At 40.3% G+C, this 17,685-nt stretch overlaps 3 protein-coding genes across 5 annotated transcripts in view; 1 reads left to right on the top strand and 2 right to left on the bottom strand.

Moving 5' to 3' along the window:
• cfap126 (cilia and flagella associated protein 126) overlaps nt 1–3,217 on the top strand; it is a 4,574-nt gene extending 1,357 nt beyond the window's left edge. For 2 of the 3 annotated variants that reach the window (XM_020617219.1, XM_020617221.1), the window contains exon 5: nt 1,790–2,382. In XM_020617219.1, the coding sequence (XP_020472875.1) occupies nt 1,790–2,110 (321 nt within the window). In that variant the 3' untranslated portion in view covers nt 2,111–2,382. Of the gene's footprint in view, nt 1–1,789 lie in introns of all 3 variants that reach the window. The other variant, XM_020617220.1, reaches the window with a different exon arrangement.
• Nucleotides 2,750–8,181, bottom strand: LOC109969969 (alpha-1,3-mannosyl-glycoprotein 4-beta-N-acetylglucosaminyltransferase C). Its single transcript, XM_020617218.1, has 5 exons — nt 7,928–8,181; nt 5,919–6,018; nt 5,390–5,531; nt 4,203–4,457; nt 2,750–4,118 (listed from the first exon to the last, which is right to left on the bottom strand). Exons 2-5 carry the CDS (start codon nt 6,012–6,014, stop codon nt 3,229–3,231), a joined length of 1,383 nt encoding a protein of 460 aa, XP_020472874.1. The 5' UTR covers nt 6,015–6,018; nt 7,928–8,181; the 3' UTR covers nt 2,750–3,228.
• Nucleotides 8,182–8,553: 372 nt separating this feature from the next.
• The window catches only part of ap4b1 (adaptor related protein complex 4 subunit beta 1), a 21,486-nt gene continuing 12,354 nt past the window's right edge, over nt 8,554–17,685 (bottom strand). The window contains exons 11-14 of the mRNA XM_020617217.1: nt 15,556–15,763; nt 15,141–15,455; nt 12,117–12,245; nt 8,554–10,184 (exon numbers count right to left, since the gene is read on the bottom strand). Coding sequence (XP_020472873.1) covers nt 9,700–10,184; nt 12,117–12,245; nt 15,141–15,455; nt 15,556–15,763 — 1,137 coding nt within the window. The 3' untranslated portion in view covers nt 8,554–9,699. The remainder of the gene's footprint in view (nt 10,185–12,116; nt 12,246–15,140; nt 15,456–15,555; nt 15,764–17,685) is intronic.

Genomic DNA, 17,685 nt, shown 5'->3' with positions numbered 1-17,685 from the left:
AGTGAACACACCATTAAGAAATAATGGTTAAAATAAAGTTACCTAACTAGATTTGTCATTTTCCAGATAAGGGTTGTGACAGTTGAGCTGAATCTCAGCAGTAATCAACATTGCAGAAAGATTTGAACAAACAGCTTCAGGACACAGAATGTTACTTCTGATGTGCTAAAATAAACAGAAGTGAAACAAATTGCTGCGTTACTTACTTTAGAGTAATATAGTTTCTTACATCTCCTCAAAATCTCAATTAATTTGTTCTTATATGACTTATATTTTTCTTCCGCTTTCTTTGATCTGTCCTTTATGAATTCCTTATATAACGCATTCTTCTTTTTACATGCATTCTGTAATCCCTTACTCATCCAAGATTTCCCACTGTAATTCCTTTTGTTTTTATACTGCTTACGAGGACAGTTCCTGTCATATACTTTCTTAAATATATTTAAAAATTGTTCATATGCTTTATCTAAGTCTTCCTCTCTGTAAACTGATTCCCAGTCTTGCCCCATAAACTCCTCTTTTAGCCTCCTTACAGCATGTTCATTCATCACCCTCCTATAGAAAGATTTGTTTTTGGCCTCTCTTTTCTATACTGGCCCTCATAAACCACAAATACTGGTAGATGATCACTAATATCATTTATAAGTAATCCACTTGTCATTTTGCTGTCAATAACATTGGTAAGTATATTATGTATTAGTGTTGCATGCTGGGTTGTTACTCTACCTGGTTTTGTAATTTTTGGGTATAAACTGCATCTATATATTGTGTTAATAAACTTATAATATGTAATATATTAATCAGTGCTGGAAAAACTAAAGCCACTGAAATGTTTATAACAAGTAGAAAGATCATATTACTACACTATTCCCGACACTTACCTAATCTTAATGGTCCTCAAGGACTTCCTGAAGTAAAGCAAATGCAAACTAGACAGCAGTCAGAGCACAAACCTCTGCCAAGGCAGCTCAGTTATCCCATAATGCCATTAAAAAAATTGCAGAAGTCCATCAGGATGATGATCTGGATCGCTACCAAACTCGAATGAATTGTTATGTGGGCCATTCCCTACCTCTGCAAGACATTTCATCACTATGCATTAGTTTTACCGTTTGAGTTATGCTGTGAACAAACCAACAAACAAATGCAGGTAAAAACATAAGCAGGTAATAAGCAGAAGGAATTTGTGTTTTTCTTCTTTCCTTACAGTATCTAGAGTGGTCTCAGTATGTTTTTATATTCAAACCAAATACCTTCCTTTTGTATGGAAGGAAATTAACTGTCCTGATGACTGTGTACACTCACTAGGTTTTTTGTCTTACAAATCAATGTCTGACTCAACCAATATGCTCATTTCCCCTGTGGAAAGTTGTATTTCTCAGCAATTAAACACACCCTTGCTCATTCCAATACACTCAGATTTTGAGGTTAGTCTCAATTGTTCCATTATGATCATGCCTAGTACGTTATGGTGGCTAATGTCATCAGACTTTAGATATTACCTGTTAACTGACATGACATAGTCATTTTGGTGATATAACCTTTGTAAAGTTGAGCTATAAGTGTAATGTGGAAGTTTAATGTTGGCTGAAATTAATCACCGGAAGCTATTTTAAGATCAAGCCTGATTGCAGCAGTAAAACTAAAGTATTAAAGTGAGTTAGGCTGTGTGTTACCGCTTATGAATCTAAGTTGATTTGTAAGAGGAAGAATGTGTTTGCTCTCTTACTTTAAAAGCTACATGGACTTGTTTTAACTTTGCCCCCATGTCTGTTTTCACTCCTTTCAGAGTGATGGAGTTGTACAGCAGGAGGGTGCTGCCCCGTTCTCTGCAGGGGAAGCCCAGCCATTGCCTCAGAGCTGCGCCGCCACCACAGGTGAGAGAGCCGCTAGCCAAAACCAGGACTCGCAGGCAGCTGTGGCCGGATCTGTCGCTCAACAAGATCCTCAGGCTACTGGGAAAGACAGACCAGTGAGCCAGTGCTTTGAAGCTGAGGACAAGCCTGCTTTAAGGCCTGCAACTGAAGAGGGAAACACTACTGATACTGGTGTGGGGAGACCAGTGAGCAATGTGTCAGAGGAATGTAAAAAAAAAAACCTACAAAAATAAATGTATTTAACTGTACCAGTTATGTATTTTAACACAGCAGATTGTACTGAACAAGTTTCCACCACCTTATGAATAATGAAAAAGCAACATAATGTAATCAGGGCAAAAACAGCTTTACTTAAAAGAGTTAACTTTTGGATGTTTGCCTTGTAATGATGATAATGATGCTTTGTCCTGCAGCACTGATACCGCATATCCACCCACATCTCTCCGTCCTCCACTTCCTCCGTGGCTTCTACCATATTATGAGTTGTCCCTCTGTAATGTCTTCTTGCTGTGAGAGAGCTGACCAGTGATGATGTCATAAACACTGCTGAAGAATAAACTAGTGTTCTCTCCTGTATTACAACAAGTTAACCATTATGTTCATCTGGGATAGATTTAGCAACATTTTGCAGCATGATGGGTTGTATATAAAGAATCAGAAACTTTATACTGTCAGGCAGGAATAAAGGAGAATACACTGAAGAAAACATACATTACCTGAGCGTATCACCCATCAGAAACTGGACGTTGAACAGCACAGACACGCTCCTACTTTATGTGTACAAGTGTAGTTTACAATCAAGGTAGAAGCAGGATGTTGGGTGCGGCCGTGGCTCAGGAGGTAGAGTATAAGTACAAGTATAAGACCATGTACCAAGTGCACATACTAATGTGTGTATTCTGATTCATGATAGTTTATCTTCCATATGTTGACAAATAAACCACAGCACAAACAGAATGCCACTGCCCCCATGAATCATAAAACCACATGAATTTCTATGAGTTACTCACTCCACCAGATCTCAACATTTAAAAAACTGACAATACATACTTGTGTGTGTGTGCATTGTAAACTGCCAATCTGAATCATAATGCATTTACTTATAGGCATTATCATTTATAACACATGGTTGCTTGCTTGTTGCTATCATTGCAAATAGCTTCATTATGTTGAATAGGCATTATCATCAGAGCCGGGTAGTATTTGATTCATATACTGTAGTTTTGCACAGTTTCATTAAGCACTGGACTGTTGCTTCATCAGTTCAGTGGTTTAACAAGGCACAAAAGTCACATCTGAATACAAGATCCAGCAGATCAGAACAAATTCTTATTCTTGCAGGAAGAAAAATTCATATCTCTGCTCGGTGTGTGATCCTGATTTTGTTAATGATCACCCAGTCCTTCTGCCCAGCTGTGATCTGTATCCTCAGACAGGAAGAGGCAGACATATACTTTTTGTCCAACTCCTTAATCTCAAACCTCCCATTGTTTAACATTCCTACTGACTGGAACTCTTTACAACTCTTGTCCTCTGAATAAGTGGTAAACACGTCGTGGCCTAACTCCACCTGAGCCGACTCCAGAAGGTCTTTGCCCCCTGATCCCGTTTCTATAAATATTCCTGTCACCACTGTCGGCTGTGCGAACACCACAGTCAGGTAATTCCCTTTTTCTGGGGAGCGTCCCCAGAAGAATCCCTCCCCTGCTTCCCAAGCCATTTTGGGGAAGTGTTTCTTGTAGGGGGACATATCAGTGTAAACTTCAGCTGAAGGATTGGTGTATAGGCCCTCCTCAAAGTCACTGTCCTTCAGCTTGTTGTACATCCCATGGAATGATGAGAAAGTGCCCATGTGTTGGAACAGTGAAGGTTTAATGAGGATTGGCTCTTTCTGAGTCAGTAGCACTCGGAAGTGAGACATCAACCAGTCGCAGGGCATCTCCTGGTAGAAGAGGAAGAGGAAGCGGGCCAGGAGAGGAAGGTGGGCTGATCTGTAGAGTTTCCCGATGTAGCCAAGGGCTGAGAATTCCAGCATCGCCCATGTGGTCTTCTTTGCCTCCTGCTCCTCAACGTGCCTCTTGATGGTGGTTAGGAAGTTTTTTGCAGCGAAGACATCGTCTTCCAGCTGGAGGTAGTACTGTGCAAGATTAGCACTGTAGTGGATCAGGAAGGAGTAATCCACATTCTGCTTGGAGCGGAAGGAAACCCTTTCTGAGGCATCGTTGAAGTTCCTCTTTAGACCTGCAGGAGAACCAGAAAGACTTATCACTATCACAACAAAACACTCGTGAGATGGATGCAAATCAATCTGTACATGCACTGCACCTGTAAGAGGAGGGTACAAATCCTGAGTAACATGAAGGACCACCAGCTGGCCTTGTTCCAGCTGCAAGGCAAATTTAGTTTTGATCTCCGTCACTGTAGTGATTCTCCAGGTGACATCGAAATCTGCCAACAGCACTACCACCACAATGGAGGAGCACTCTTCAGGAGACAAGTGGGAGAAGAGGGACTGCAAGGTGGGGACTAGATAGCTGCCCTTCTGCCTCTTTACCGATGACAATCCAACCGATAAATACCCTGAAACACATCCGGGCAGAAACATGATGCGTGAGGGGAATTATTGAAAACCACCAATCTCTGTCACCATTATAAAATGGATTCCACTTAGTTGTTTGTGAAAGATGCAGTGAAAGGATAAGGCCAGTGATTTTCTATGTTTTGGCTATTTTCCACTAATCCCACCCAGAGACTCGATCAATCAATGAATCAGTATTTATTGTCCCCAAAGAAGGGAAATTTGGTTTGCAACCAGGTGAAAGAAACAGATTGACTGATTAAGATAAAACGGATTACTTTACTACAACCCATTATCTTTTAAATTTTTCGACATCTATCTGCTTCCAGAAAGGCTGAATGACTTTTTAAGTCATTAAGGATAAAAACATGTTATACTGTATACACAGGATTGTCACAGTCACAATAGGTGGTGAAATGCAGAAAGCTGTGGCTAAACCCCAACTGCTGTTCACACGGGTCTGACAGCCTGAGTGGCTTTCTGCTGCCATTTCTGCATATCCAGTTCTACCACTAATGCACTAACCCTTTTCTTATCAATGACAAATAAAAACCTGTATTACTGAGTTGGGCCCACAATATCCAAAAGAAGACCTGCACACAGACTTAATACGTAACAAATTCTGTTCACTTTTTAGTACAAAATCACCAGCTACCATCAGCTAACAACATCTTATGGTCTATTAGATGGAGCTTTGGGGGAGCCTAGCTAGTTCAGTTAACAAGGACAAAGCAATAACTAACTAAATAATAATCAGACAAATATAAGACTCTATTGTGTTACTGGCCTTTTCAGTATTACAAAAAAGAAATAAATACATGCAGGTTCCCTTTTTGCTTTCAGCACTTTCAGCTTAAGAGATAACTTTTGAACAAGTCATCACATCAGTTCAGTTTACACCTTAACAAAAAGGACGGACCAACGTGTTACTCACTCTGTTGGGTAGATGGTGCTCCAGCGAGCAGCTGATAGGACACATTGAGAGGCAGGTAATCTCCCTGTTCGACCCAGGACTCCTTACTAACCAGCCTCTCTGCTTGCCAGGACAATTCATAAGGACTTGGCTCATGTGACCTCTTCAAGCCCGGCAAAACAAATACATTTATTGTTAGAATATGCTGACATAACAACATTGCCCATGATGGCGGTGCGTATGCACGCAGCAGCCTGGGGCCCTCAGCTCCAAACATAATTTCATTGGACGTGTCACAGTGTTACAATGACAATAAATAAATCTTCATAACAGCATAACATATGAGGCTGGTTTTTCCATCAATCTGCAACTGTGGATATTTTGCATGTTATAAAGCTAGACCAGGGTGAGTTCACTTCAAGTGATGCTTTCTTATAAAACTTCCTGTTCAACTTAGTTTGAACCGGATGTGTGCTTTGTTTCCTGTAAGATGCCAAATTACTGCGTGCCACAGGCTAACTGCACATTGCTCATGTGGGTGTATACTCACATCAGTGATGAAATCCAGATGGCTTATGAAGTACAATCCCCAACAGAAAAGCAGCACTGCCAACACAGTGGTCTTCTTCTTTGCATGACATCGCATCTCCCTGTCATATTCCAGCACACACACATGCACATAGTGGATACCCCATCAGTTTCACTAGTTTGTAACTCAGCCAGCAGAGTACATAAGTAATAACGGAGTAAATAATTTAGCTAATACTTAACCAAATGAATGTTTCAGAAGGCTCAGATGCAGCAACAGGTTCTACATCTAGTCTAATGTACTGTATACAGGCACAGTTGGTAGTTTATTAGGTGCACCATGATTTTAAAAAAGTGATGTTTATTATTTGTTGAAATAATTTTAGAGAGGTGTTGATTCAACTGTATGGTCATTTTGTTGTTTAACTGTATTGTATTATAATGACTGGTGGTTCTATTTTATCCACCCCATCAGTTTCTATGAGGCTTGGCTAAATACACTAATGGGGACTAACATAAAAGTGTTATGTTTATAATTTTGTTCAGTGTATAAGAAATAGCTCTGTATAATGCAGTGCAGTACCACAGTCAGCATTACTGTATTCTAATCTGTTTCTGCTGGATATCATCATCCAATTAAATCAGCAGCAGTAAACAGACACTGCAGAAATGGTCCAGCCTCAACTCCTGATTGTGTCATGCTGTTGGTGGCAGTAAACTAAACAGATGCCTTTAGCCTGTTGAACTTATTATTATCATGAGAAAATCCTGGTGTAATTAGCTGAGATTGATTTTGAAAAATACATGTATCTGAGACTTGCAGTAAAATTTGCATATCTATCACTTCCTGAACTTATTGCTACACTTGTTTCTTCTCCTGATTTAATGTGAACACCTGTTTTTGACAGCATAATTTAAACACAGTTAGGTAGTACAAATTAACTTGAAAGGGGAAGTAGTGTTTAAATACTGTAGAAAAGCAACTGGAGCGACACTGTTAGATTGACTTTTAGCAGGCTATGCCCTGTGCTGTGTGGGCAGGTAGGCTACTGACATTTAGGAATTCATTATATTACAGTAATCATGTTGAGAAGAGACCATGATTGTTTGATGTCCCATTAGATTAGCAAGGACACAGCACAGACTTCATAACATTTTCAAAGTACACTGCCTTTATTTGGTCAACAAATTGACCAACCCTTCATTACTGACACTATATTTAGACCAGGCATCCTCATCTGTACTTAGCTTAGAATGTCAGCCACCCTCCAGCAAATCCAAATGAATGTTTATTTTGGATGAGTGGATAATCTTTGTGAAATCACATTGTAGAAACCTGATTGACAGGACATGCGTGTCTGTGTGTGCTGGGACTTACTATGGCTTAGGCAATTTTATAAACAATGATGTATTCGTTATAGTCCTTCCATAACTACGGGTAGCCCCATGATAAGGTTTTAAAGGGCTAATCTGGTTTCAGTAAAAGCAACGTTAATAAAGACACGGCTAGCTGTTAGATCCCAAGACTCAGGGAAAGATTCTGGGGGAAGTCAAGTAACCTAACCTTCACTCTAAACCTAAACTAACATAACCTAGCACTAGTCGTGTCGTATTATACTTAACTTGACCCACACTTCACCACGCCTAGTTATCTCACCTACTTCCCAGCATTTAGATCTAACCTTTGCCCAATAGCTAACGTTAGGCTACTATCCTGGAACATTACATAAAGTTACCAATTGTTAGTTTGACTCCACTGAGAAACACAGCCCGTATATGAATAGTCTATATGATATTAAAATATAACATAGGCCTATCAAATAAATATGAATTATAATACTGTAATTGTAATACTAAACGTTAAAGTTGAAAGCCTACTATTCCTACAGTTAAGTAGGACATAAACAACTATCGACATCGTATCCTACGAAAAAAAGCTAAATGACCTAACTCGCTGTCCATGACATAGGCTAACACAGTACATGCATTAAAACCGCTAGGAGTGAGATCAAATAAAACTTGTTCACTCACCCCCACTTCAAGTGCTCGGCGGATGCCCGAGAGTCCGTGCGTTTCACTTCTAATTTTGTGCTTATAAGGCACAGAAAGTAAAGGGGATCCACGGAGAGGAGAAAGCACTCTGACTCTGTCAGCGCACTACATGACAACAACGCTGTCTCGTTCCAGCGTCGTACTGGCTGGAGAGCAGGCTTCCAGGTGGCCACTGCTGCACCCAGCCTTCCCGCGTGACTGTGCGTTCAACCAACCCGCTGCATTTACGGTGTAACGTATAATATCAGGGCTACCGGCTTGTCAAAACAGATACGAAATGTTTTATTATGTTAATTCTGTTCATGCGTTTGCTGTTATCACGACAGATCAGTAGCAGGCACGTGATGCTTCTTAACCCCCTCGACCACCATGACACAAACAGCAGCCTCTGGCTACTGCCTCTCAGTTCCAGGACTCCTGTCCTAACCCTAGACTGGATATGTATTACTGACGTCTGTAATTCAATTCCTCTTTCTGACAGCCACAATATCATTGTTCCTACGGACAATTTATGTCACTTTTACCATCCATTTTTGATATGGACATCTGCAATAGAAATCTTGCTAAGAAAAACTCTCATTTCAGACATCTACAATCCAGTTGTTACTAGCCTTTTTTTTATTTCACATATCCACAATGAAAAGCCATTACAGAAATCTGCAATACATTTGTGGGTGTCTGCAACTGCACTGTTTCAAGTCATAATTCTACATGTACATATCTGAAATTGCATTGTTATTAGTTACAATACAAACTGTGGATTTCCATATTGATATTTTACTAGACAATTCTTTTTAGATATTCGAAATTACATTGTGGATATCTGGAAAGGTCTTTCTTGTATATCAACAATGTTTTTGAGGATATCTGGCAGTGAAAGTGATGTAATTTGTCCTCACAGTGAATATCTGAAATGTTCTTTTTGAATAAAGGATACTGTACTGTGAATCCAGTCTAGCTATAGAAGTGCAGCCTATGATAACAATGCAGTCCATATGTTTATCATGTTAAATGAGCTAATGTGTTTGCATTTACTTTCAGCTCGCCATTATCATGACAGATCAGAAAAGACATATCAGGTGTTTCTTAACCCCCCGTCCACCACCACAATAAAAACAGCAGCCATACTGCCCTTCAGTTCCAAGGTGCCTGTCCACCTCTACATGAACCACACCCCTCTTTCTCCAGCCTGTGTTTGTAGATAAACAGCATTATCTCTCAGCCCTAAGTGGTGAAATGACTGTCGATTTTGACAAAGTGAGACTACACCTCCATACAAGTGCATCTTAATAAATTAGAATATCGTGGAAAAGTTCATTTATTACTGAAATAAACTGACTTTTCCATGATATTCTAATTTATTGAGATGCACCTGTAGTGCCTCTATTAGGCCAAACATGACCTAATCTGAACATTTTAATCCGCTTATTATGGCCTGACTGTGGAAAAAAACAGCAAACTGAGGAGGTTAACGACCTTCAGCTGAAGTTTACTCCTCTACTGAATGCTTCCTTGTTTGCTCATGCTTTGAAATGTAGAAGCTGAAAGGGGAAGTGTGTGCCTTCCACCTGTGTATATTCTCTTTGTGATTTTCCACAGTCCCGTTTGAGCCTGATAATCCAAAGTGCAAAGTCCAAAGTGACTGCAAAGTCAGTTTTTTGCCAGTTCTGCAGGGGAGTATTTTACAGTCATGAAATGGTCAGTGAGCATCCTTTGAAGGGTGTGTGTATGTGTGTGTGCGTAATGCATATCTAAGCTCTTTCTGAGGACAGTGTGTGCAGTACAGTGGTAAGGATGGTGAGAAATCCCTTCAAAGCTTCATCATCTCTTGGTTGCTGTTTAAGAGTGACTTTTACTCCCTCTTTTTCTCTGTCCTTTCTCGCCATCTCTCTCCCGCTCAGCCCATCAGCTGTGGCCTCCTCACCCTCATTCTCCTGCTCACCCTCCACCATCACTTCTCGGTCACCTATAGCTTTCTGATTTGCCTCTCCAGTGTACAGCAGCTCCCCCAGTATGAGCGTGCTGTGGGGTGTGTCAGCAGAGCGTGTGTGCTGGGTGTGTGTGTACAGGTAGACCCTCCAAGGGAGTGTGTACGGTGGCGTGAAGGCCAGCGTCTGGATATTGACCAGTTGCATCGCAGCCTGAATGCTTTGTGGGGAACAGAGAGGTATCGCAGGGCAATGGACATGCTCCTCCATGCACACATAATCCTCCTCCTCTTTCGTCTTCTCAACACCTAGTCACAACAAAACAAGGAGCAAAGTCATCACGACAAAATTTTACATCATGAACTAGTTCACTACTTGAAGAAACAGAGCCCCACATAAATGAGCATGACTTTGATATTAATGTTATCTTGTTCACTAGATGAGACACATTTAACCCTTATTCCTTAAAATTTATGGGCCTCTGCAGTGTTAAATAAATGTTGGGAAATAATTTAAGAAATTCTTAAAACTAAACTGATTGTTACAAAATATTATTTCATGCTTATTTTCATAATACCAACATATATAAGACTTCATTTTGTGCCATAATGCCCTTGTTGAAAAGTTTTCACATCAGTGTTGTCAACTAGCTAGCAAGCCCAACAACTGCAACTACAATTAACCAATTAGCTCCTGATAAACAGAGCACCAATGTCCAAATAATTCTGAATTAACTATCTAGCTGCTGCTGTGAACATACAGTACACACACATACACATAAACCAACATCTTTCATTTATTTAGTGTAATAAAGTTGCACATGCTACCCACCTAGCTGGCTAACTAGCTACCATGAGGTTGGTTTATTACTTAGCACCAAAGTGAAGAGACAATGTTAATGGCAGCAAACAGCTAGTTAATTCAGAGTTGACCTGAGAGAAAAACACAACTCTGTGAAGATGAAAAATACAGGGTGTCTGTACAAGCAATGTTTTTGGATGAGAAATTAGCAGTACCTTACTGGGACCATTTGAGCCCCTTTGTATTTTACCTTACTTGGTTTGCTGTTATAAAGCAGTTACATGGGTGGACTAAGATTAAAAAAAAAAAAGGTGAGTTGTATGTGACACTACAAAGCAATTTGGAGAATTTTTACTTTTTCAGATATTTAAAATTATGCCAATATTTCTGGAAAAAAATGGGAGAAAAGTGCATAATGAGAGAGGGAAATGAGTAAAATGTTTAAATATCCAGTCAACAGTGAGAATCTATTCATATTCTCCTTCTTGATCACTTATTACTGTGAATTTAACTGGAAAATCTTATTTTATCTTACACATAAACTGACATTAAATCCAACAACATTATGAGCCATACTTGCCAGAGAAACTGTGGGGACGTCATGGCAAACCACTACCAAGAACTTTGGGAAAATATCTGTAGAATCACTGCAACATATTTTTGGTTGCACATCCCACTCACCCTTTCAGTACTTATTCTAGTCATCATGGAAAACTGCTGATTAATACCCCAGTTTTCTTCATAATCAAAGCAGTTTTAATGTGGATAAATGTTTTTATGAAGATGGTTTATTCTTGTTTTATGAGATCAGTCCTAACTTTTTCCCTTGCTAGCTTGAGCTGCTCGCCTCGAAAAACAGGAAGCAGCTGCAGGGCATTATTAAAGCATGCAGCAAGAATGTTGGCACAACACTGGGCGACATATCAAACTTATATAAAGTCAGGTTTCTGAAGAAGGCCAAGTCCATCCTAGATGATCTCAGTCATTCTTTATTTGGCGCATTTACAGGAAGTGGCTTCCATCTAGTTGTGGGTACAAACAGGTTTAAAAATTCTCTTGTCCCAGCTGCCACAGGTTTATTAAATACTGTCAGGTGACTATTGTGCCCTCTTGTCATTCTTTTTTAACAATTTATTTCTTGTCATTAATGGGTTTATTTTTCATTTTTATTTTTATTTTTTTAGATGATGCTGTGGTGATTGTGTATGTGCTACTGTCTGTACAAAGATTTGCCCCTTGGGGATAATAAAGCATCTAATCTAAAAAATTGTTTGGTTTTGTAAAAAAATAAGCACATTCCACACTGGACCTTTCACATTGGTTTACAGGTTGGATAGCTGGTCTGCTCCTGCCAGCCACAACTCCTGGGCTATGAAGAGGAGGAAGCTTTCAGCATGTGTGGTGACTGTGTAAAATATAACCTCTTTGCACTGAATCACCTTGCTCAGCATGTCTCCACAGCCACAGGTGCTCAAACTCCTCTGGGCTGAGAGCTGGGGAGAGGGACAAACTGAGGGGGACCATGATGCTGGAAGCCAGGTCATCAGCAGAGCAGGTGCTGTCTGAGCCTGGAGAGGACATGGGCAGACAAATAGAGGAAGGTGGGGAGGATGGAGGGAGGGAAAAGGGGGGATTGTTGAAAATTAGTTTGCTTTATTTGTTCTCATTTGGCATACTTTTACTTGTTTTTTAACTTATCTACAATGTTGCAACAGTGAATTATCAACTTAGATGTGACCTAAAGCTCAAAAAATGAGGTGTACCAATGTTCTAGTACTTCTATGCAGAAGCAACTTGGTTTATACATGTCTCACAAACTCTTGCTTGCCTGCTTTGTTTAGAGTGTTACAAATCTCTTTTCATCAGTACATATACTGTTGTTTATCTATCAGTGGAGGAGAAATTCAAATTAATGTAGTTGCGGTTTGTCATGCTGTCCATTTCCATATTCTGGCTTGAACATGTCAGGTAGGATTTGCTGTTTTGTCATTGCCAAAAACGTAGCTTATTTGTCAATGTTTTTGTTCGCCCATCGACATGTGATTCTCTGTTGAAAACTCAGTTTCATGTAGCTACACCCTCAGTGGTTGTGGTTAGGATAATGTTAGACTTGAGATTAGGGGAAACACATCTCGATGGGGAAATGAATTTCAACACCAGCACCAGGAGTTGTGTGCGTTCACAAACTATCCTCTAGTTTTTAGGAGGAAGCTTTCGGGTTTTATCATTCTGAAATAATTACAGACTATTTGGAGTTATGATGGGGCAACGCTAATCTAGAGGTATCCAAGATTAAACGTTAAATGGCTGGAAATGAGTATGCCATGGGCTCTTTAAAACAGGCAAGAGAGAGAGAATAAACTTATTAGTCAATTGCCTGGGTGGTTGCCCAGACTGAGCAATGATGATGGGTCAAGGAGTGGGTCACCGGCACAGCCCTTAGTTGGGAAGTTATGTAAAGGGGGATTTTTTTGGTGGATATGTTGGTATGTAGAGAATCTTTAATTACATCTATCACTTTCTTCTTCTTATGTGGCTTGAAAACAGTTGTTCTTTGATGGTTCCCAAAGGAGGAAGTGCCTGTTGTGTTCCTACCTCATCTTACCCAACCCAATCTGACTGACTATAGTACGACTGAGAAGCTGCTGAAATCTAGACGATGTTGGATTGCATAGCAAAATGAAAAGTGCTGCTGAAAAGCTTGAAGGTAGGAATAAGATCACCCTGAAGTCAAAATGTCATCCCTTGGCCCCGCACCTATTATCACTGCTTCAACATTTATAGTGGGCTCTTTAAATAAACAGCCCAGGCCTCCATGACCTACAGTGATACCCATCTGAACACACACACACACACATGTATATATATATTTACACACATACATACATACATATGGCCTGGGTGTGTCCCTACAAGTTTTGCACAACCCGTTGAAGAGGCACTGATGAATATTCACATCAGTACAGAATCAATTCAGTTTGTTTCATGAGAATACCAATCAAGCTCTGGAGATATTTCAAAGAGTGAAGGAATGAAGTAAACAGAATGCACCTGAGCCACTGCAAAGGCTCCCCAATATTTACTGAATGTAAATGAGACAATTCTGTTTCAGATTTCTAAAAGCAGGGTTCTGCTATGTTAAGTATCACTGTGTTTAGAATCAATGCCAAAAAGTAGAATGTAACCATTTAAAAACCATTTATAACACAATAAAGTGTATAAAACGTGAAGTCAGTGAATTGTATATCTGGAAAAATAGCTACTGCTTATCGACACAGTGGATGGTCTTATGTGTTCTTTTACTGGACCGGGCTGATCTGTGTTATTGTTATTTTACTGTGCTGACTGGCGACCTCACCAAAACAAATTCTATTTGTTCTGTTATTGTATTCGGTAGCTGCAGGTCTTTTCATGTTGTTGACCTGCTGTTATTAGGTGAAGTCATTTATTCCAGTAAAGGATGTGCCCCTCGAAAAACAAGTTATAAGAACCAGAAATACCAGTTTACTAAAAATCCAGTGAAAGAGTTCTTTTGTAAACAACTTGTATAGCTCCTGCGGATAAGTTAGCGATATTCCCTTCTATGAGATGGCGAAACCAGACTACAGGGCACCATAAAAGACCTTGAGAAATGTGATCTAAACAACTTTTCATAAATTACAGGGGGGAGTGTATTTTATGGGACCTGGGTATCAGTTTATGATGTTCGCTCAACTAAAAGTTGCTCATCTGGGGCATACACCAAAACATTTTATTCTTTCAGGTTTGCTTCTGCATTGTGGGCCCACTGCACATGCGCATTACTGTCTCCTCCCGGCCCTGAGTGTGTGCTCTCACTGGACGGGCAGAATGGTGGCACTGTATCCAGTTCTCATAATACATCAATTGGGGAAGGTAAAAGCCAAGACTGACGATTTTAAAAAGTACCTGGAGAAAACCCAAACAGGTACAAACTCTGCACAGCGCTGACCACTGCACCACCATCCTGCTCCCACTGCACACATCTATAAGTTAATTAAAAAATAAATATATCCTGCTACATACAGTACAATAGCAGATGCTTCAACTATGTCCATCCACTTTAGAGTTCAGTCTGAGCACAGACAGGATAGAAGCTGATTCATCTTAGGTGTCGACAGCTGCTAGCTAGTGTTAGCTCTCAAACTGAGAGCTCAGATCAGGGTGTGGAGTGATTTTTCAGTCTGCCGCTCTCATTGACGGGATCTTTGGGTCTGCTACAAGTTAGCTACAGTCAGCTAAGGTTATCCATTCTGAATTACCACAGTCAGTAAAGTGAGAGAGAAACAATTTAAGCAACTTTTTAGCCAAACAAAACAAGATTCAGTGTATCCAAGATACAGTGTGTAAAATGGTGCCCCAGTCTCAACATTCAACACGGTATGACACTAAAGGTCTTCTGGGCCTGCGACGGTATAAGATACACTGCCAATACTATCACTCACCTGTCTGAACCTTCTCAGCGTGGCTACAGTTCAGTGTGTCTGAGAGGTCAGTGCTAGGCTTGGGGTCAAAAGTCACATGTTCAGGACTTCCTCTGCTGGCTGACTCTGTTTCTACAGCACTCTGCCTCAGAGGCTCCAGAGTGTTAAAGCTGTGTGCCCAATGGCTGATGGGCTCTGCAGGGCGGCCAATCAGGACACCCAGGGAAGGGTCTGACCTTCGACCCTGGAGGACTTTTCGTGTCTCTTCTATCCCACAATGCAACAGGCGGTAGTAGAGAAGTGCCTGGTCATGTACACACATGTCTGTCTCCTCCTCTGGAAAACACAAGGGTATTAACAGTCACATCTTTTTCTCTTTCCGTCGTAAACACACACACACACACACACACACACACACACACACACACACACACACCTATGCAGTAGTGCAGCAGTCTTCCAAGCATGTCCTGTGTCTCAGCAGGTCGGCACAAAAACAGCCTCATGGTGGCTGTCAGCAGCTCCATCTTGACTCCCAGAGAGGCCTCACTCCTCACTCCATCAATGAACACCTCCAATGTGTATGGAGCGCTGGAGACTCGCTCCCCGTACATGCCCAGCAGCCACAGCAAGGCCTGCCTGCCCTAATAGGGGGCAAGGAGAGTGAGCATTTAAATGAGTCTAGTCTAAGAAAGAGAACCCCCCTCTGTATAAGGCTGTGCAGTTCAACAGCACCACAAACAACATCCTTCTGAACCACCATAGTCTGGTTTATCTCCAAATTTTGTTTATAGATGCAAATTCATCAGAAAGGTCAAGCAGTTGAACCAAAGTGGTGTTTCCATATGCAAATACAAGCATGTAGAGGACAGAGCGTATGATCCTTAGTTCACAAAGAAACTGTTCCTAATTAGCCTGTAGGCTGTTTGTAGACATGAAAATTATTCAGCACATAATTTGATAATGATTTACCAAGAACTGTGGTGGAAAGTACATTTACTTGAATACTGTGCAATTCTGAGGTACTGTTTGAGATACTTCTACTCCACTAAACTTCAGATGCATTTATTTGATAACTTTAACTACCAGTAATTAGCTTATAAACAGTAAACATGTTATGGTGTGCATGCAATTAGTAAGAAATGTTGAAATTACAACAGTGTGAAAGGGGACTGGAGCTGGTCTATGCTGGTCTATGAGCAAAAAAGCAAGCACAGAAATAAAAGAGGGTGAAAGTCAGTAGTGGTGCAAACATTATATTATCCCATTATTAATCCCTAGCTAAAATTATCTACAGTAGAGCAGGAGCTGTGGAGCTGGCAGGAATTCACTATAGCTGTATTCTCAACTCAAAAAGTAATGAATATTTGAATACGAGTATGCTTTCACTCTTTTGTTGTCGTTTCTTTTTGGACTTTTGAAATCAGGTTGTCAGGTTTTTATGTTGCCCGTGGAAAAAAAAAACGAGGATTAATGTGCATCTTAATTTTCCATGTGGGCTGTAGCTTTTCACAAACAGTAGCCTGTCCAGATATTTTGGACTAAACCAGATAACCTCTCACGGTCGCTCTTAGAAGGGGGCTGTGTTGGGTTTGTTTTTTTTATAAGTGGACTCTTGGCATCAGTTTTACCTTTTTGCCGTTTTTTGCTTGTAATCATGAAGCGATGAAAAGGCCCGATATTGTCTTCAATATTAACGCCATCAGTGAAATCAGGCAAGAATTAACATTACATGTCCAGGTATTCCTTGCAGCTGCTACCCACCCAACACTCCCAGTACCCCATAGAGACTGTGTCTGCCCCCCGCCCACCTAAATTATATAAATCAAGAATCAACTCCAGAGGAGTTATTCATAACAACCTAATTAAAATTAAGACGATGACTCTTATAGTGGAAAGTAATAAGACAATCAAATGTGGACTATTAAATATCAGATCTCTCTCATCTAAATCTCTGTTAGTGAATGATTTGATAAGTGAACATCACATTGACTTATTGTGTCTTACTGAAACATGGTTACAGCAGGAAGAATATGTCAGCCTAAATGAATCCACTCCACCTAGGCACAGTAACTGTCACATCCCTCAAAACACAGGCCGAGATGGTGGTGTGGCAGCAATCTTTGACTCAAGCCTATTAACCAACCCTAGACCTAAACATAGTTATAACTCATTTGAAAGTCTCACCCTGAGTCTCTCACACCCAAACTGGAAAACTCAAAAGCCTGTTCTGTTTGTTATTGTATACCGTCCACCTGCTCCTTATTCAGAGTTTTTAAGTGAATTCTCAGACTTTCTGTCTGATTTAGTGCTTAGTACAGATAAAATAATCATAGTAGGCGACTTTAATATTCATGTAGATGCCGACAATGACAGCCTCAACAATGCATTCTGTTCATTATTAGACTCAGTTGGCTTCTCTCAAACTAAATAAACCCACTCACTGTTTTAATCACACTCTTGATCTGGTTCTGACATATGGCATCAAAACTGAACACTTAATAGTTTTTCCCCATAACCCTCTTCTGTCTGACCATTTTCTAATAACTTTTGAATTTAAATTAAT

The sequence above is a fragment of the Monopterus albus genome, unplaced genomic scaffold (assembly GCF_001952655.1).
Source record: "Monopterus albus unplaced genomic scaffold, M_albus_1.0 scaffold187.1, whole genome shotgun sequence".
Lineage (NCBI taxonomy): Eukaryota > Metazoa > Chordata > Actinopteri > Synbranchiformes > Synbranchidae > Monopterus > Monopterus albus.
The sequence above is the reverse complement of the archived record's forward strand: the minus strand, read 5'-3'. Positions and strand labels throughout refer to the sequence as shown.